Here is a 20,518-nt window from a genome sequence, read left to right on the forward strand (position 1 = left end):
AATAATGTGATTCACTGTGTGGCCTAGTAATGCAAGGTAAACCCTACAACAGCATCAAGGCCGTTTACACTTTCCATTTACAATTAATTAAGGATTGAATGTAAAGAATAACGTCTCATTTTATATGTTTTCTTTCAGAAATAAAACGTGTTTCCCCCCCACTCCTTTATTTAATTCTATCCCGACTGAACGAGACAGAAATTGATTCTCGTTATTTCCCCTCGTAATTAATCTTTTTATTACACCTATAATATGCTTTAATTATCTGCGGCGTAAATACTGGTTTAACCGTTGTTTCTCCAGCTTATATCAAAGCCATCAGTATGCGCATTTATCACAGACGCATATTAACTTCACCTTTACATTCAAATCGCACAGCTAATAATTCCAGAAATAAGCACTTTATTTACGTCAAAAGCAGATTAATAAATCATTACTATCTGGATGTGTTATTTTGTAATTCTATTTAGATATTGAATTACTAATTCCATAAATGAAAAGCTCCGCTTTACCCTGCATGGAAACACTGAATTATTCATTGGGGTCTTTTTTTTTTTTTTTTTTTTTTTTAAAAAAAGACACGTTTGGCTGTGGTCGCGTTCGTAAGTTTATACAACGAGGTTTGCGCCAATTATCTTTAATTTATTACCTTAATTGAATTGCTTCCCCAAATATAGATTTGGGTGTGATCAGTTTACATTCTCCTTCAGAGAGTCAAGGCGCAACACGAGAGATGCCAAGCCTCCAGCATCCTCCCTCTCCTCTCCTCTCCTCCTCTTCCTCTCTCCTCTCCTCTCCTCTCCTCTCCTCTCCTCTCCTCTCCTCTCCTCTCCTCTCCTCTCCTCTCCTCTCCTCTCCTCCTCTTCTCTCCTCTCTCCTCTCCTCAGTGCATTTCACAGAGAGAAGGATCGGATTTGCTTGGTGCTCCTTTCAATCAACCATGGTGTCAATAAGCAGGCTAGCAGGCCTCTATATGCTCCGGGTTAGTGGTGGTGGATGTATGTGAAGCTTTGACGTTGCAGAGCATCTGCTAAAACCACCAAGCCACAACGCAGCTCCGATCAGATTACCATATTGATACGGAAAGATTTCAGATTTGTTTGCATGCGCGTTGTTTAGATTTAGCTCTAATTGCTGTGGAGTTTGGCGCGGATCTTTTGGTGTTGATTAGACACCAGCTATGGCTTAATCTGTCCTTTTGTGGCAGAGGAGAGAAAGGGCTCCTCTTCCAACACAAAAGGAGGCGCAACATTTTGTGTGTCACGGAGAGATCTTGTGCTTCTGCACAGAAATATCTCCAGAGCACAAACTGTACAGGCGACATTCTTATAAGGAGGTTATATAGATAATAATACTTACACAACACAGCCTGCTTTGCTCAGCCACAAAATCATATAAAATCATGTTTAAAAGTGGCATATTGTGATTTTTCTTTTTCTTTCACCCCCCCCAAAAATATTCATCTGACTAAAGGCAGGCATTTACTTTTGGCCTACAACTGTGGGCGTCACCTGAACGCATCATCAGGTTGTACCTGCTTTACCTTTATTATACATAAAAATCAAAATAAAGATAAAAAACAAAAAACAATAATAAAAGCAACACATTTCAGAGCCATTTGACAGCATTTAACGTGCAAAAATGTGTGATAAATTGCTAATAATGAAATAATAGTGCACTATTCATTTTTCTAATTTATTCCCATTGGTTTTTATTGCCTCTAATTAGGTTTCTATTCCTCTAACTTGTGATGCTCAAACCCGGAAGAGCTGGCGTGCACAGTACAGTAAGTACGGTAAAGAGGCCGCCTTTGGTTGGCCCGTATTCGCGTGTGCAGCCTGCCCGGTAGCCTATGTGCGCGCGTGTTTTCTCCTCGCGGTGTGTTGATGATGTGACTCCGGGACCGAGGGCGCGCGCGCGCACCACCATCGCCACCTTGTGTGTGTGTGTGTGTGTGTGAGTGAGAGAGAGAGTGTGTGTAAGCGAGTGTGTGTGTGTGTGTGTGTGTGTGTTTTTCCCTCCCAGTCCACCGCTCTCACTCTCGCCCTCTCTTTCTTTCTCTCTCTCTGTGTGTCTGTCTCTCTAAATGCCACCGGCGCTTCCATCTCTATGTCACTCTTTCTTCACATCTGCAGAGAGGGGTGGAAAAAAAAAAAAAACACCCAACCTCTCACCGTCCAGCGTCCACTAACAGGTCAGTAAATATTTAGATTTGCTCGGATGAAGCCGGTGCATCCTAAATGCTCTGTCCAATCGGCAGCCTCTTCTCTCAGTGGCTTTTGTATGTATGTATGTATGTGTGTGTGTGTGTGTGTGTGTGTGTGTGTGTGAGAGAGAGCTCACTGATATCGCTAGTCTGGTGAATGATTGGAAACTTTTACGAGCTGCTCTGCATGTTAGTCTTAAACGGAAAATAAACGGAGAATTTTTATTTTTTAAAAGCTAATTTCATTATAACCGGTAGCGATAAAGCTACCGGTTACACCTCCATTTCTCTCCAGCGGCTGTGTGCACTTGCTGAAAGAGAGAGAGAGAGAAAAAGAGGGGGGCTGTAGTGGTGATAATACTGGCTACAACATGCATAACGACCGCCATTGTTGCCTTTAACGTCGCTACGAGCTGCTTGTGTTTGTTCCTGACCTAAACGTCCGGGGCGATTTCTTCTTCTTCTTCTTCTCTTTTTTTTTATTACACAAAATTTGCTTTGCTAATAATAGGCTAACTGTCGCCCTTGTTTTTTTCTTTCTTGCTCACACTCAGGCATGTGGCAAAGCACGACTTTGGGATTGAAATGTCTAAAAGCTAAACGACAGCCAAGTGAAATTTCTTAAAATACCTAGCTACCTGCTTCCAAATAGCTCAGATGAGGGTTTTTAACGACCTATTACCTACCGCTCAGGTTGGTGGTACAGGCAGAATCCCATACAAGCCGTGAAATTGATCTGATTACCTTGCCGGCGGGTCATAAAAAAAAAAAAAAAAAGAAGGAGTCGGGCTTGCTGAGGCTGCGTTTTCCACCCCCCCCCCGTTATTAGTTTCCTCCATCTCGTCTTTGGTCGATATGTCTTGATATGGCGGAGAGAGAGCCGCTGTTTGAATGAATATAGGATGCCAAATTAAGGGCATCACACGCGCACTGTCACGGGCCAAGAGCTCTAACGGCTATTTGCATGCACAGGGAGCACAGAGCGCGAGAGAGACGCCTCGCGCACCCGTTGTATTGATCTCATCTGCCTGTTTTTATAACGTTTTTCTCCATTTTTTTTCTCTCTGCTCTCCAAAAAATAAATATAGCCACGTGTTAGATTAAATATTGTAATGTTATTAAATTATTATTATATCTTTTTAAACCCTGCGGATGAAAGTCCAAGCAATCGGCCTCGAGAGTGACAGAGATGAGCAGCAGGTATTTGAATTTCGTTTCCTCACGTTATTACGCAGCTGTCACACCGGCTTTTTTTTTTTTATTTTTTTTTTTAGGTTGTGGGTTAATTATGAGCTCAAATTTAAATTCTGGCAAATGATTGTGTTTCTAATCCGGTGCTTTGAATTAATAAATTAGCCCTAAAAAAAAAAAAAAAAAGGAAACCGCTGCATGACTTTGTTTCTAGTGGGGAATATATAGGCTAAGAGGTGAAAAGGCCCCCGTACGTTAAATGAAAGATTACATCAGTGAGTCTGGCGAGAAGCGATATAGACACAGATAAGCATCACAGACAGTCAATTGGCAGACCGTTTTGTTTTTCTTTTTTTTTTTCTTCTCTCTCTCTCTCTCTCTCTCTCTCTCTCTCGTTGGGAAAAACGAGTGCTACTTTTCTTTTACACTCGAAGAAAAGAAGAAAAAAAAAAGAGTGATTTATCAAACAAGCTTGAAGCTCTCATTTTTAAAATCATTCTAGGAAATCCAAGTCTTGTTTTCAAGTTTCAAGCGCTCGACAAGCAGAATTTGACGCCCTCGTTTTGTTCTAAGAAGCCGAGTTGCTTCACATGCTGACAGAAAAGCAGCCTGGTTTTTTTTTCTTGAAAAGACTTGAAAGGTGACAAATGACTCACAGGGACATGAGTGTAACACATAGACTACCTGAGGTGCTATACAGGTTTTTAAAAAATGTAGGTTATAAATGAGTATATATATAACTATGAATTTATCTCACATTTACATCACGAGTGGCCTGTAGCGTTTCTAATCAGCGGCTGAGCTGTTATATCAGACTACACAGGCAGCATCAGGCCGCCTTCAGTTTATATATTATTATCAATAAATAACGTTCTCCTTCGCGTTTTTCCCTCCGTTGACTTGTCGCCACCTGCTTCTTATTTTTTAAATTTTAAATGTTGCTATCAAGATAAAAATGATAATAGTAGTGGAGCCTGTTTGTGTTGGAATAAATGATAAGCTAAATGTTACACATTACGAGCCAAAACCTTTGATGATTCAGGCCTTAATGAAATACTAAACACACACACACACACACTTGTACAATTAATATATTTAAAATTGCACCTCACGTGTCTGCTCTTGTTTCTGAAGCGCTTGCATGTGCATGGAATTAAAGCTATTATTATTATTATTATTATTATTATTATTATTATTATTATTATTATTATTGTTATTGTAGTAGACCTGTGGTGTGATATTATTGTAACATATAATGTATTATTATTGTGTGATTTTTATCTCCCCCTGACCTGATTAATCAGCTGACGGAAGGAAACTATTATATGAGGACAAACAGTGATTGTAATTGCTGATGAAGCCATACACAGGAAGCTAAAAGGACAAAGTCAACACACGCACGCACGTTATCTAAAACATTTCATCCCCTACATTGGCAATGGAATAATCCGTTCGTGTCTTAAATTCTCAGCCGCAACATAGAGAGAGAGAGAGAAGAAAAAAAAAACAACACAACAGTGCCATGTCTTGATTTTAATCAGAGCTGGCTGACATAATCACCCAGAAATGATCTCTGCCATCAAAAGCCGAACTGGCCTCTCGCCTGCTTTTATGAATCAACCTTTACGCACGGCAGCCACTGTTATTTGTAGGCCATTAACTTCAAAAATAGACTCACGCAGGAGGCTCTGACACACACACACACACACACACACACACACACACACACACACACACACACACACACACACACACACACACACTGGAGGAGAAAGAGAGCTGCAAGCCACGAGCTATTTCTCCCCTTTCGCGTCGACAGTTTTGGGATTATAAATGACAACTTTTTAAAGAGAGAGCCAGTCTTATTCCCGAGCTGAATAAGCTCCGGCGTTATTGACACCGAGGCTTGGGAATCAAGTCATGGGATGGCTTCCATGTCCCATTCTCTAAGCTTCGATACATCCAGTCAAGAAACAAAAAAACATAATCGGGATTTTAGGCTACATTTACCGTCATGTGTTGCCTCCGAGCACCTATAACGGGTACTTTGTGGATAATGGCTCCGCGATACTTTTTCAAGAGGATAATTACACGAGTCCGCTGACAGCTTGACAATGGCAGCTACAGCGGTTTGCATCCAAGTTCAGTCTCAGGTTTGCCTGAGTGAGAAACGCTCCCTTCTTTCTGTCTCTCTCTCTCCAGGTAGGGCTATCCTGGAGAGGAAAAATACGACGCTTTGCCAAGTCTCTCTCAGTCTGTGCTCCCACGCGCCCGACTGGGAACAACCTCCATATCAAAGAAAGGGGGGGGGGGGGAGGTGGGTGGTGGGGGGAAATAAATTGGGAACATAGACGAAAATACGCACTAATGGAGTCATCACCTGAACGTGTGGCCCTGTAGGTTCACATGTCAAAAAAAATACATATTCTAATTACCGGAATTCACCTTTTTTATCTATCTGATCAGCCTACTATTGATTATTGATAGTGCACTTTTGTGCAAGCCAATGAATTACCCACCAAATCGACCCCCTACCTGATATTAGACTGTCACAGGATAACGCTGATACCTACGTGGTGCAAGGGCGTGCGCGCTCCCGCTGCCTACCCGACTGCGCGCCGTAAAGAAAGGGTTCATTTCCTGACTGTTTACACGGCGGTGACGTCACATCCAGTGGCGTCGCCGAGGCTGCACCCCCACCCCCCCCTCCTCTTTTCAACCTACACCTCTCCCCTCCCTCACATACACACCCCACTCTACTATTACACACTGCCAATCTGAAAGTATAAGGAGAAGCCAAACTGGGCTTTAGACATAAAATACTTCCCCAAGGAGCAGCCCTCCATTTCTGCCGCGCAGTGAAGTGGAATAACGCTGAAGACGCGCGCGGCATCACGGGCTGCGTGACACTGAACATAAAGGGTGAAACAGTCTCTGGCTTAGAGAGAGAGGAGGGGAGGAAAAAAAAAATGTTGCTGTTTAAATGATATGTATTTATTTGCTAAAGCTGGAAAAATATACAAAGCGAGGTGAGGTAAATCACTCCCTGTGTGCGCTATCGAGTTACATTTAATGCACTGTTTTTGAATAAATAATGACATGAGCTATTGTTGCTTGTCTGTTTGACTTGCTGCAGTGGGTTAGGTTCTTGCAAAGATACCGGTATTATAACTGACAGCCAATAATACATTAGATTTTCTTCTTCCTTTTATTTTTTTTTTTTCATTTATTTTTTTTGGGAGACTATAAGCTGAGTCTCCCAGGCGTCCGTCCTTGTACGTGCCTGCTTCACGGTGAGGAAATCGGCTCAGTTTTGGATCTGCCATTAGAATAATGTGCCTGTCACCGCGAGAGGACGCACTGTCACAATTTTAAGAACGTAAAAATGTCCCGCAACCTGCCACTGGCCCAGAGCAACAGGCTCTGCTGCTGCAGCCTTTCTCTTCTTCTTCTCTCTCTCTCTCTATCTCTCTCTCTACGTGCTGTGCACACATGAACTGCAGCAGACTGTTTGAAAATGTGACTTTATTCTCTGATTCAATCAAAAAACATCCATTCTATACTATTATTATTATTATTTTAATGCGATTTATTGGTTAAAACACCTTTATGAGGGATTTAAATGTAGGGAATTTGTTTTTATGTTTAATCTATTTATGTTTATGCACATGTTAAGATTTTATAGACTAATTTAAGCTTCCTTTATAACTTCCTACATGCTCAACTTTGCACCACAAAACCTTTTCATGCGCACAGTGTGTGTTCAGTTTTTCTTTTTTAGGCCTACTAAATAGAAACATCCCTATTTTAATAATATCTTTTTTGGCAAGGTCATTGAAAAAAAAAAAAAAATCTCTCCTGGCCCACGTTTATATTCAATTAGGGCAAGCCCCTCCCCTTAACTGATGACACTGACAGACCCTCCTTAAGTTGCGTCGCGCCACAGCTGTCTGCAAGCATTGAGCTGCCTGGCGCCATCCTGAAAGAATGCCTTCACTGTAAAAAAAAAAAAAAAAAAAAAAAAAAAAAAAGTAGGGGGGGAAAGAGAGAGAGAGAGAGTGAGTGAGCAAGCGAGAGAGCAACCGAGAGAGAGAGAGAGAGAGGGAGGTAGAGCAAGGGTGAGCGAGCAAGAGTCACACAGATCGAGAGGGAAAGAGAGAGAGAGAGGAGCGGAGTTAATGGAGAGGGCTACAACTGCGCACAAACAGAGATTTGATCAGTGAGTTTAACTTGCTGGTGCTGGTCAGTGTGCAGTCAAGCCATCGGCTGCAAACAAGCTCTGCGCCCGCACTAAACCTTCTACTACTTGTTGAGCTGGCTGGGCTGAAAAACTGACATTTTTTTTTTTTTTTTTTTTTTTTTTTTGTGTTGTGTTGCTGAGAGGAAGAAGTTCAGGAACTCTGCGTGGGACTGGTTTCCATTTTGGACGTATTTATATGACAACACCTTTGTTGCATTTGTAATGTGGGGTATGTTTTGTGTTTAAATATGTATGTATATTTTAAAAAAAAAAAAAAAAACCCGGGTAAATTCACTTAAATCGTGAGCCTCTGGGCTGTTTAGTCGTGCTGCATGTGAACAAATATGAGAAAATGAGACGATATATTCTTCTTTCTGTCTCCAGGTGATCGGAAGCAAGCGCGGAACCTGTGGATTTAACACACACAAAAAACACACACGGATTTGGGACAGATTATTTCTTATCTTGTGACTTGTACCGGTTTGCTTCGGCGTGCATGAACATTTGCTGAAGACACAAAAAAAGAAAAAAGAAAGAAAAGAAAAGAAAGAAAGAGCAAAAGCAATGGAAGTAAGTGCGGATCAGCCACGATGGATGAGCCATCATCCCGCGGTGTTGAACGAGCAGCATCCCGGCTCACATCACCCGGGCCTCGGCCACTCATACATGGACCCTTCGCAGTATCCCCTCGCTGACGATGTGGATGTACTCTTTAATATCGATGGACAGGGGAACCACGTCTCTCCATACTATGGAAACTCAGTCCGAGCCGTCCAGAGGTACCCTCCTCCTCCACACAGTAAGTAAAAGCTCTCTTTAAAAGGCCCTTTTTATTTAATAATGTGCACGTTACGCTGTTTAGATCTCTGTGCGTAATTTATCCCTGCAGAAAAGACTCGGTTACTGTCACTGTGTTTGGAATTATTTGTGTAATCTTACTGTGATACAGACCAGGTTTCGGTTTTGGCCTGAGTTGACTTAGCCCTTAAAATCATGAGAGACTAAGTGTTGTGAAACCACGCCGTAAACACGTATGGTTTACCTCCAGTTTGTCTTTGGTTTCTCTCTGCCGCTCACATCACAACATATTCTCTAACTTCACAAAACATAAAGCAACATTCAGCTGACTCATATGTCAAAGATTTTTTTTTTTTTTTTTTTTTTTTTTTACAAAAGCCAGCGCGTAATTTGTTTTCTGGATCAATCGAGTATTTGGTTACGGATTTAAACAAATAGACGTGTTGGCACAGAGGTCACAGATACACCTGGAATATTTTGGTAATGCTCGGCAGCCTGTTTTCATGCACAATATGTATCTTTATTATAATGTTGCTATTCATCAGCACGTTGTGGAAGTTGTCTATAGTGTAGCGTTTAACTTCCTGAACAGTCAATCACATCGTAGGTTTTCTTTTGAGGCTTTTTTGGCTCACAAGTTTTTTCAGGTGTCGCATCAATGAAACAGCTAAAAGGTTAAAATTCTGCTCGTGCGGGGCCACATGAAACTGTCTAGTTTCTCTTCACAAGAGGGGGATCAAATGATTTCTATACGGCGAAATAGTTTCGATAGAAAGTCTTGAGAATGGACTTCTTGATGCAAATGACATGAAAGCTCTGCGTTCAGAAATGTCAGTGAATATATTTGGTGGATCTGTGCGTAAATGTGAAGGCCTTAAAGCTCCATTCTGACGCTTTAATGGTGAATAAATAAATGTGTGTTTATTGGTGTTGCAGACTTGTGTCAGCTTGTGATGTCTCTTGTGTTTCTGTGCTGCCTCAGGTAGCCAGGTGTGCCGTCCGTCATTACTGCATGGATCTCTGCCCTGGCTGGAGGGGAGCAAAGGCATCGCCCCGCACCACAGCACTTCTCCTTGGAACCTGAGCCCCTTCCCCAAGAACCCCTTACACCACGGCTCCCCGGCCAGCCTGTCCGTCTACCCCCCGGCCTCCTCCTCCTCCCTGTCCACCGGTCACTCCAGTCCGCACCTCTTCACGTTTCCCCCGACCCCTCCGAAAGACGTATCCCCGGACCCGGGCATATCTACCCCGGGCTCCAGCAGCTCCGGGCGGCAGGAGGATAAAGAGTGCATAAAGTACCAGGTGACCCTAGCCGAGAGTATGAAACTGGAGTCAGCTCACAGCCGGAGCGTGGCATCAATCGGAGCAGGGTCATCCTCTGCCCACCACCCCATCGCCACATACCCACCCTATGTCCCTGAATACGGCCCAGGCCTCTTCCCACCAAGTAGCCTGATAGGTGGGTCATCTTCTAGTTATGGTTCCAAAACAAGACCAAAAACAAGGTCCTGTTCAGGTAGGCGTGCGCTTTATTACATTCCCTTTTGATCTAACAATTATTCCCCAGATTTGCAGCCTTAATGATCAGACATGTTTAATCTCATATAGACAGAAAAAAAAAAAAAAAAAAAAAAAATGCCCATGAGCAGCTCATTCATCCCTCACATGAACAAACTCTCCTTTTGGGGCTAAAGGCCATACAGGTCAACCTTTACAGGCGCATTAAAAAGCTCTTTCTTTCATCATCAACTGATAATAATAATAATAATAATAATGATAATAATAATAATAATACAAACAATTGAAAGTTTAAATTTTAAAATAATATTTGGAGGAATTTACAAAATATTTTTAATTAATTTCTTGAATTAAATTAATTCTCCAGACTTTTTGTTGGATATTTTCTTCCCAACAGAATAAAATCATCATGACGCAAAACCAGTTCAGAGTTGAACGCTCAGATTAATTTAGGTCCTTTTTTCTCTCTTCCCTCACCCCCCCACCCAACCCCTCAACCCCTCCACCACCACCACCACCACCCCCCCACCTCGTCTTCCTCTAACACTAACACAGAGAGGGAGAGAGACAGAGGGGAAGCCAGCTCTCTGGGCTGTGTCGCCCCGTTTATATGTTTAAGATAATCCCATTACTGTCAGACCAGTGCACGCCACAGTTGCATTGTTTACCCAGCGGCAGAGCACCGGATACTGCTCGTTCATTCACAGGGAAAAAGCGGGTGAACCGTCGCCGTGGCAGAGTGCACCAGCTACCGAGGGAGGGAAGAGAATTAGAGAGAGAGAGAGAGAGAGTTGAGGGGAAGATATTTCCAAATTGTACGGGCTAATTATTTTTTTTTAAAAAAGGTTGTTGCTGCGCCGCTGAAAAGCAGTTTTTTTTCTGTAATGAGATTAATATCAGCGGCTTTGATGGGAGTATAGAAAACAGTGGATTAGTTGATGCATATCATCGGGATTATTCAGCATCATACGCCGGGCCATTAATGCAAATAAAGATTTTAATTCGAGGATAATGTGAGATAATGTGCATTTAAAGATATTTCCTGATCTGAAGAGTATTCCCCGTTTTAATGAGGTTATCAGTGCAGAGTGTGTGTGCATCATAGAAACTTGGAGAAAGCGCTCAAAGGCGTCTCTCTAAAGCTAAAACACACCTTGTGCAACACAAAAATCTGCATTGCAGAGGCCTGTTGGTGTTTTTTTTGTTTTGTTTTTGTTTGTTTTCTAAAGTCATATGCATTGGATCCGATACAGTTCCTGTTTGATTTCAGCAGCATCTTCTCCTGCCAACAAAAAAAAAAAAAAAAAAAAAAAAGACATACTTGTCCAGGTGCTTGCATGTCTGTCACATCTAAAACACAGCACGACCCGGACTGACGCGTCTCTCGCTTTGTGAAGAAGAAGTCGGGTGTGTGTGTGTGTGCGTGTGTGTGTGTGTGTGTGTGTTTGCAGCTCAAAAAAAAAAGGGAAGTGCAGCTGCATGAAAATGCAAAAGCCTCTCGGCGTTGCACAAAAGCCCTGTGTGAGTCTCTGCTTTCAAATAATCTGACTGTGACTGCAGCTCCCTTGTTTCAGTTTCAGGCCCCTCTTATACTATAATCAAACTGTTAGTGCGCGTCTCACCTGTCGGTGTCACTAGAGAAGTGCCAGTCAAACCTGAACTCCCCCCCCCCACCCCACCCCATCCCCAACAATAATTTCAAAACACACATAACCCAACCTACAGATCACATTATTATTATTGATCAATATTATTATTATTATTATTTAAAGGAGAGATTGGTTGATGAGAGAAAGAAGAGGGCCTGCTAAATATTCACGCAGCAAAGAGCATTTTGTTTATTTAAAAAAAATAAAAATCCTCTTCACGGACACGTAGCTTGAAGATTTTGTGGTTTTATTTTAATAATTTCTGCCTTATGGACCTTAAGACAACTGTTATTCATCAGCAACACTAACCACATGTGTTTAAAGTGTGTGTGTGAGTGTGTTTTATTAATAAAATAATTGCTGCAGTAAAATTCATGCTTATTATGCCTGCAAATGATCACATTATTATTATGATTATTATTATTATTATGAATGTTTGTTGTTGTAAAGATGATATAACACTTAACTGCATTTTGCATGTTTTATAAAACTAATATTCTACTAACCTTTTTTTTTTATTCTCAGCTTAGATTAGATGCATTAAGAAATATTTGAATTTTTTTAAAGGATCAACTGACCTGGACACTGTCTCCATGTTGTGTGCTTGTGTTTGTGTGCGTGCTTGCGTGTGCGTGTGTGTGCGTGTGCGTGTATGTGTGTGTTGGCTCTTGCAGAGGGTAGAGAGTGTGTGAACTGCGGGGCCACGTCGACTCCGCTGTGGAGGCGGGACGGTACGGGTCACTATCTGTGTAACGCCTGCGGACTCTATCACAAGATGAACGGGCAGAATCGCCCTCTCATCAAACCCAAGCGGCGGCTGGTACGTTTCCACCACATTTCTCTATTGATGACATTTCCGTCTCTCTCTCTGTTTTTCCCCTATCCAGGAAGAAGTAGGCCTATTAGCTGCAGGAAATTGACTCGACAAGTGCAGGTCTCTGTTTTCAGATACTACCATAGAAAAAAAACTGCACAGTTGATTTTTTTTTTTTTTTAAATGCAATGACGATGCTATTTTTTTATTTGCTAAAATTGTCATTGATCCACAGAATATTCTGTTTGAGCAAATATAGGCCCCCCCCTCTTTCATGATGTGTATTTTGGAGCAAACTGCTTCTAGTTTGTTGCAGTGATGGCTGCAGGCCTGCATTCAAAAAAACGCACAAACAAAACATTTCAGCATTTAAAGCTATTATAGGGATTTTTTTTTGATATATATATGCATATATCATGGCTTCAGGTGGAGCTATTTTTGCAGTTATTTCAAAAAAGGGAAGCCCCTCTGGCTTTTATAGAGGAGACCCTCAGCTTTCTTGGCTACATGGAAAGAAAGAAAAAAAAAAAAAATCTTTCGAGGCAAAAGATGGCTGTCCAGTCAGTCCAGCTCTGGACCTTTTCTCTCTCTCCTCCACCTCGCCTCTCCTCTCCTCTCTAATGTGAAAACCCGACTTCCCAGGAAAAGGCTGCCGGATATCTGAGCAGCGCAGATAAGTCGCTTTTAACAACACAGCCCCGCTTCCCCAGTCAAAACATAAAGGCTGCAGGAGTCCGAGCCAGGCCAGCACACAGTCACGACTTTAGATTGTTTAGTGTTATAACCTCTGCTTAAATACATGAGGACGGTCAGGTATGGGTAATTGCCACGCCACATTTGACCTAGTAGTTTTTTTTTTTTATTTATATATCGGTGGAGAATGATTTGAAAAAAAAATGGAGGCCATAAAATGAGATCAGAGGAGGATTTAAGACTAAGATACGATCCGTGAATCTGATAATATGCGTAATAACTCAACCATGCCGTCTTTTTATTGCTCATATTTGTCTGAGGTTTAACGTTTTTTGGTGGCACCATATGCGTAATAATAAAAAAAACAACAAACAAAAGTGGTAAAAAAAAAAAAAAAAAAGGATGGTGAGACATAACACACACACATACACATCATATATGAACTAAGCAGACATAATAAGATTTATCCCTCTATTCTGATTGGTTATTCAAAGCACAGAGCAGCGAGAGGTTACGAGGCCACCACATGTGTATAATTGGAAAATCCCTGCTAGAGATAATGTAGTCCTTTGCGTTAGTGTGTCCTTTGCGGTCACCTGTCTATTGATTGTTTTTAGAGATTATAACATCAATGTCAAGTCATTGCAGCAGACTGGGCTGTGAGGCAGGCAGGCAGGCAGGCAGGCAGGCAGCTAAATCCATGGGAAGACATGACTTTCACTGTGTCAGGATGAAGTGAAGGCTTTACTATATAGCTAGGAGCCTGAAGCGAAGCCAAAAAAAAGACCCAATTCATTCTTATTATGCTTTTAATTGGCGTGCAATTATTGCTATATGGTTTATTTTACTGCATCATTTAGTCACATTTTCTAGCCATAATATCCACGTGTGTAAATAAAACACACAGCATACAAAGCCTGCTCATATATATATATATATATAAATATAAAAGATGAATCCAAATCTATATTAACACCCCTTTCTTTATTTCTTTTTTTTTTTTTTTGTTACATTTCAATTGTCACGAGGTCGATATTTAAAACAAACCTTCGTGGCACAAACACGCACTTTAAGGGGAATTTTAATCAGATTTAATAGCTCTCCCATTTCAAGGAACTGCTTTTATGTCTTCTGTAAATATTTATTCTCCAGGAGGTATGTGCTCTATGACGCTATTTTTAGCCTCGAGTGAAAGCAGCTCTGTTTTTGGGTTTTTTTTTTTTCTGTCTTTATTTTAAAACTATTTTCAGCTTGCACCGAATGCAAAAAAAAAAAGCATTCCCATGGGTGGATATTGAGAGTGTATTTACAGTTAGCAAAAAAATAAAGCCTTTATTGACCGACACTTTTTTTTTTTTTTTTGGAATAATCCTAACACAATGCGCATGACTGAAAAAAAAATGTGTTCAATCATGATGTATCTGATATGAAATAAAAATACACCCGCCTTTTCCTTTATTGCATTTATAGACATTAGCTTCTATGCAAGACGCCATGTATACAGGGTTGCCATAATGACCAAAAATCTATATTTTTACTTATCTTGAAGCATTTTAAAATCTCATAATTTCACTTAAATCATGATAAAATGCCTCCACTTCGTTTTTTATGTAATATTTCAGTAGTAAATGGCAACCCTGGATCTTGGCGCTACATCTGTCAGAATAAACCTTTCTGTTGATTGGGTTATTACGTGGTCATGTGACGTTTTTGGCCTCTCTTGTCGTTTCTGTGTGTGTGTGTGTGTGTGTGTGTGTGTGTATACAGTCCGCAGCCAGGCGGGCAGGGACGTCATGCGCAAACTGTCAAACGACAACGACGACGCTGTGGCGGAGAAACGCCAACGGGGACCCGGTGTGCAACGCCTGCGGCCTGTACTTTAAACTGCACAATGTAAGTAATAAACCTGCATAGGATCTATCTGATGAACTCATCTAAGCTTGTCTTTTAAATATTTATTCCTTCACTTTCCCCCCCCCATCTTTCTATTTCTTTCTCATCACGTCCTGCTGGGTTACCATCATCCACCTCCTCCTCCTCCTCCTCCTCCTCTTCCTCCTCTGAATATTTGATCTGACATGTCCCTGCAGAGAATTTCCGGGGCACGGCGATAACAAATACTGTAGAATTAATATGATTTATTGGCAGTAAGTGCGAATCTAAAATGTATAAGACCGAAGTGAACTAAGCCCGCAGCCGCCTTGCTTTTGAATATTAAAGAAGGAGCTTAATTAAAATTCGATTAATTTCCAGGCCGATTTTTTTTTTTTTTTTTTTTTTCTTATTTCTAGCCTTTTGGTTCCAAGCGCGTCAGGGACTTGGAGTCCCCCCCTCTGACCACCAATCCGTCTGATTCGTTTTGGGTTGGTTAGCGCCTCACCACATCATTTCACATCCTCAATCTGAAAACCCCAGGGACTCGTTTATCTCTCCCTCTCTCTCTCTCTCTCTCTCTCTCTCCTCTCCCTCTCTCCTGTGCACAAAGCTGTCACTTTTAATCAAACAGCCATTGTGCTTGAAACTAATAATAATAATAATAATAAGCAGGCTAACTGCTCTGAGGCCACGTGTAGGTAATATTTTCCCTCCCTCTTACAGACAACAGATAAAGGTTACCTATATCCTATATCCCTGTGTGTAAAGGGGGGAAGAGTATCCTGCTCTGCTGCCCTGCTTGTCACGCAAGCACTCCCTGTTAAATCATTTTCCCATGTTACTTTTGGCAGATAGTTAGGCGCTGCAGAAACCAGATTCAGACCAAGGTTAAAAGGAGAGAAGAATAATATTTCCCAGTTACATATTAGCATTTGAACTGACCCTGACCTTGGAGTAATTGTGAAATTAGTTTAGTTTGGTAAATCCAGACTTCTGTTAGGGTTTGCTCCCTTTGAAACAAATTCCACATTCTTCATGGAGAATTTAGTGGAGTCCCAGTTCGCCTCTGCTGCTGCTGCTGCTGCTGATGTGTGTGTGTGTGTGTGTGTGTGCTGTCCCAAAACACCTGACGGTAGCAGTCTGTTGTCCCGTAAGCTTCGGCTTAGATAAGTAGCGTAGCTTGTGAAAACAGAAAAGTTGCCACAAAACATGAAACCTTGTTAATACCCCAAACATAGAGAGCCTCTTTTTAGTAATCGGGGGTTTTCTCACCGCGTGTGAAAGACATCTTTGTCATCTCTGTCTCTGAGTGATGTACAGTGCGTTTTAGCTTTGACACCTCCGTATAGAGGCTGAGGTTTCAGGTGGTTAGCTGAGGATATGAGTATGTGTGTATTCTGCGGTGGTCATTGATTCAAACACTTTTGGCTCGGCTTTTGTTTGATGTGCCGGGGCGGCGGCCGAGCGCAGGCCGGAGGCCCAAGGCTTCCTCTGTGAGACTGTAGACATCTCAGCATCAAAGAGCAGAGGCCTGACAGGCTTTAGGTGGGCGTAGCATGCCTCAGAGCTGGAAGCAACGCAGACAAGGCAGAGAAAGTCACCCAGTATGGAGCCACATCTTAGAGAATGAAACCACATCACTGGGGAGGGGGGGGTGGGGGCTACAGATCTCTGCCCTCCGCTAATCATCGAGGCCACTCTGCTTAAAGAGTCAGCGAAAAAATGCCAATGTCTCAGACAGCGAGAGAGAGAGTGAGGAAGAAATCCCTGTTCCCATTTCCCCGGGAAGAAGCGCTCAGAAAGATCAGGAAGCCAGTCGGCCTCATCCACCTTGCTTCATAATCCTGCCCACAGCCGGAATTCCATCATCCAGCTCTCATTCCCGGCTAAACCTATGCTGGAATATGGGCAGCTGTGGCCATTTTGGCCAGGAGATGGCCGTGGCGGTTGAGGAGGAGGGTGGAGAGGAGGACTTGGCCGATGTCGGCGGTCGTCATGGCCATGTGTCTCTGTGGTTGACTGGCTGCACATTAGCTGCCAGACCCTTCTCCGTCTCTGCTCTGCAGACACTCTCTCCATCTTCCATCCACCCCCACACCTCCCCCCCTCCTCTACTCTCTACCCCCCTCTCTTTCTTTCTGGCATGGCCACAGCCTCAGATACAGTCCAGCTTAAAGGAATCAACATTTATATCCACTCCAACACACACACACACACAATGATAGACACATACACACAAAGCGTATATATAAACAATCTTCTCTTTCAGGATCAGACAGTCAGATTTGCCTCATAATGGGACTCCATTACATATCATTATGTCACAAGCCCCAAATCTGCCTCTAAGGAAACTAAAAGCTCAAGCTGTGCCACATTTTTCTTATTTATTTAGAAACTTGGAGACATCCTTTACTCTGGGTTTCTTTTTTGTGTTGTGTTGCTTAATGTAAACGGAGCTATAACTCTCCGCTCCTGACATCTGTGCTGCACTCGAATCCGTCGCAACAAAATACTAATCTGCCATCTTTTTCTGTCTCCTTTCGAGAGCAGATCAACCGACCTCTGACCATGAAGAAGGAAGGCATCCAGACCAGGAACAGGAAGATGTCCAGTAAGTCCAAGAAGAGCAAAAAGTCCCAAGACACCATGGACGACTTCTCCAAGAGCCTGATGGACAAGAGCAGCTCCTTCAGCCCGGCCGCGCTGTCCCGCCACATGTCATCCTTCCCTCCCTTCTCGCACTCCAGCCACATGCTGACCACCCCCACACCCATGCACCCTTCCTCGGGCCTCCCGTTCGCCCCCCACCACCCTTCCAGTATGGTCACAGCTATGGGTTAAGACCTCCCTATGCTGCACCGCTCCCCCCTTTCCTGAACCCTCGGCCTCGCCACCACCACCAACACCACCAACACCACCGCCACCACACCCCTCGGTACCTCTGCTGACCTGCTTCCATATCCTAAAAAGACAAATAAACTTCTCCTCGGCCCAACCTAAGCTCCCCCCTGTCTCGCCGCCGAGCCGCGGTGCGAGAGCGACAGGTCTTAGGCTCCTTTATCCTCAGTTGTATCTTATTTTTATAAAAATCAAAGTGTACCTCTGCGATGTGAATGCTTTGCAGACTTGACTTGACTGTGGCGCACTGACCTCCAGGGGGAAGATCTTTTTTTTTTTTCTCCCCCCTCCAACCAGGGAGAGAAAGAACATTTTCTTCCCAAACCACCACCACCACCACCACCGCCGCCACCACCACCACTGTCCTCCCAGCTGATCCCATGAATAAAACAGCTCCATTTGTGTACAAATAGCCATTTTTCCACTCAAACATCACCACATTACAAAAACTTTTATGACGCCCTCTCCCTTAATCTCCCAGCCCACCTCTCTTCACCTTGCAACCTGTGTAACAGGAACCCCCCCCCCACCCTGACCCCCAACCCCCCACCCCCCATCCCCGCTCCCCTTCTTCTTCTTCTTCTTCCTCTTCAGCTGAAGACGAGGAGAGACAGACGTTGAATATATTTGTACAAATTGTATGAAATACAGTACATTTAATGAAGACTTTTTAATTAAGTAAGAAAAAAAAAAAGGAAACTTGCCCCTGGGCAGCTAAACGACGAGAAGGGTACGAGTCGCAGCAGGTGGAGAGAGACTTGCTGCCGGAGGAGGAGTGAGGAGAGGAGAGAGGACACCTCCGAGTCCCGGAGGATAGAAAAGGAGGGAGGAGGAGGAGGAGGTGAGAAGACGAGAGAGGGAGAGACTTTTGAGAAAGGGCAGGCCTTGGTTTTCGCCTGCGTGAATTGTGTTGCATTAAGTTTGCAGAGACTCAGCAGTTCTGGCTGCAGGCGTCTCTCTTCTTTTTTTTTTTTTTTTTTTTTTTGGATGTGCTATAGGTCTCGGGCAATTGGTTTGTGTTGACGCGCGCACGTACACATTCATATACACACACAAACACACACACACACACAAACACACACACACACTTGATCACCTGAAAGACTTTCTTCCTGCCCACAGATTATATGCATTGTGAAAAAAGTTCCTGTATTTGTTATTTGTATGTATAAATCAGAGTACCAAAAATACGAAAGAAACAAAGATGTAGAATTATTTCTTTATGTTATGCAGACTGAATGGTTGTAAAAATTTAATAATAATCACTAGTGTAAAATATGACTGCTTTTTTGTTTCGTAATTTTTTTTTTTCCCCCTCTTTGAAAATAATAAACTAGTTTAATCTCTGTTGACATGTTAGCGCTGTGGTCGAAAGCTGTCTCTTTTCTGCGCCGTGTGATCTTTGACACGTTGCAACACACCCCACCCCACCCCACCCGCCCACCACCACAACCACAACAAGTGCCATCCCGCCATTTTTCTCTTTTACCCAGCATTCACAGAGACGGTCAGTCGAGCGTAAAAACAGGAAGAGCTGAAATAAACAGTGGCGACGGAGGAACAAATCAAATGGCAGGGTCAGACAGGCTACGGGGGCACACCAGGCACCGTAGGAGCTTTTGTCTCATCCTACTGATACATAAATACACACCGGCTGACATGCAACGCTTTACACACACAAACCAAACATCTATCATTCATTTAGCGAGGAAGAGTCATCAGGAAACAGCATTATTTCAGGCATTTCCCTCTGATTTGAGATCACTTATGGAGCCACTTGTACATTTTTTAATCAACCGAATGATGAAAAACATGACGCGACACCTACTTTAAGCTAATTAGGGCCTAAAATATATTTCTCTTTAGCATAAGCTGGCTACCTGTGTTGAGGTTAAGCTCATTCCTGAATCATACGGTCACATCTTTGCACATTTGAGCTTAAAAAACGAACAAAAAAAAAAGCTCCTTCTGAAACCGTTGCATGCAGATTAAACAGTCTAGCTGAACAGTTTCCTGCACAGCGTATGTCGGCTATATGTATCACCTCTAGAGCTGTGATTCTAGCGTTTGGCTGGCAACATAAAGGGGAACTAAGGGTTTGGTTTCGACTACTGAATTAACCACACAGCGGATGGTGCTTCCTCCTCGTTTGAATGAAATGACATCTTTTTTTTAAAAAAAGGCTATCCGGAAGTTATCCTCTCCGCTCAGGATTCCCACAGAAGAATTTCCCGATGCCCTCAGAACAAATACCTCCAGGTTCAACAGCTACAAACAGTCGAGTCCCGATGACCACATATCACAACACGCTACTAGTCTGGGAGGGGAACAAAGAAAAACACTTGTCTGAGCTTTGTTTTTACAGATAATACACAAATAGTATTATTAGGAATTTTCTTGTGGAGCTGAAAACTATCTGACAGGCGCAGCAGTGAGTGACAGCTGCTGTTTTAGATGGGAAGGTATGGAAACTTAAGATATATCTCACAATGTATATCATAAAACCTAAGATATATTATTCCTAAATTCAGTTTTTAGCCTTATGATGCTGTGCAACTAACCTTCCCTCTGCACGTCACAATGCACAAACAACCATATGCATTCGAGTTGTCTCAGTTTAGGTTTCTTGCATGATT

The 20,518-nt window shown here is 42.7% G+C and overlaps 1 protein-coding gene and 1 long non-coding RNA gene across 12 annotated transcripts in view; one reads left to right on the forward strand and one right to left on the reverse strand.

Moving 5' to 3' along the window:
• Nucleotides 1-20,518, reverse strand: part of LOC137176036 (uncharacterized) — a 280,115-nt gene that overhangs the window by 45,600 nt on the left and 213,997 nt on the right. The gene's annotated exons all lie outside the window — the stretch shown is intronic.
• On the forward strand, nucleotides 1,950-19,241 carry gata3 (GATA binding protein 3). 9 transcript variants are annotated; one of them, XM_067581568.1, is made up of 7 exons: nucleotides 1,950-2,194; nucleotides 7,785-7,866; nucleotides 8,022-8,436; nucleotides 9,418-9,951; nucleotides 12,277-12,536; nucleotides 14,877-15,002; nucleotides 17,535-19,241. In XM_067581568.1, exons 3-7 carry the CDS (start codon nucleotides 8,202-8,204, stop codon nucleotides 17,823-17,825), a joined length of 1,446 nt encoding a protein of 481 aa, XP_067437669.1. In that variant the 5' UTR covers nucleotides 1,950-2,194; nucleotides 7,785-7,866; nucleotides 8,022-8,201; the 3' UTR covers nucleotides 17,826-19,241. The 9 variants fall into 9 exon arrangements, with proteins under 9 accessions (XP_067437669.1, XP_067437670.1, XP_067437668.1 ...); XM_067581574.1 differs by lacking the exon at nucleotides 1,950-2,194 and having other exon boundaries at nucleotides 5,764-7,866; nucleotides 9,418-9,894; nucleotides 12,277-12,333; nucleotides 12,490-12,536; XM_067581571.1 differs by lacking the exon at nucleotides 1,950-2,194 and having other exon boundaries at nucleotides 5,765-7,866; nucleotides 12,277-12,333; nucleotides 12,490-12,536.

The sequence above is a fragment of the Thunnus thynnus genome, chromosome 23 (assembly GCF_963924715.1).
Source record: "Thunnus thynnus chromosome 23, fThuThy2.1, whole genome shotgun sequence".
NCBI classification, from domain to species: Eukaryota; Metazoa; Chordata; class Actinopteri; order Scombriformes; family Scombridae; genus Thunnus; species Thunnus thynnus.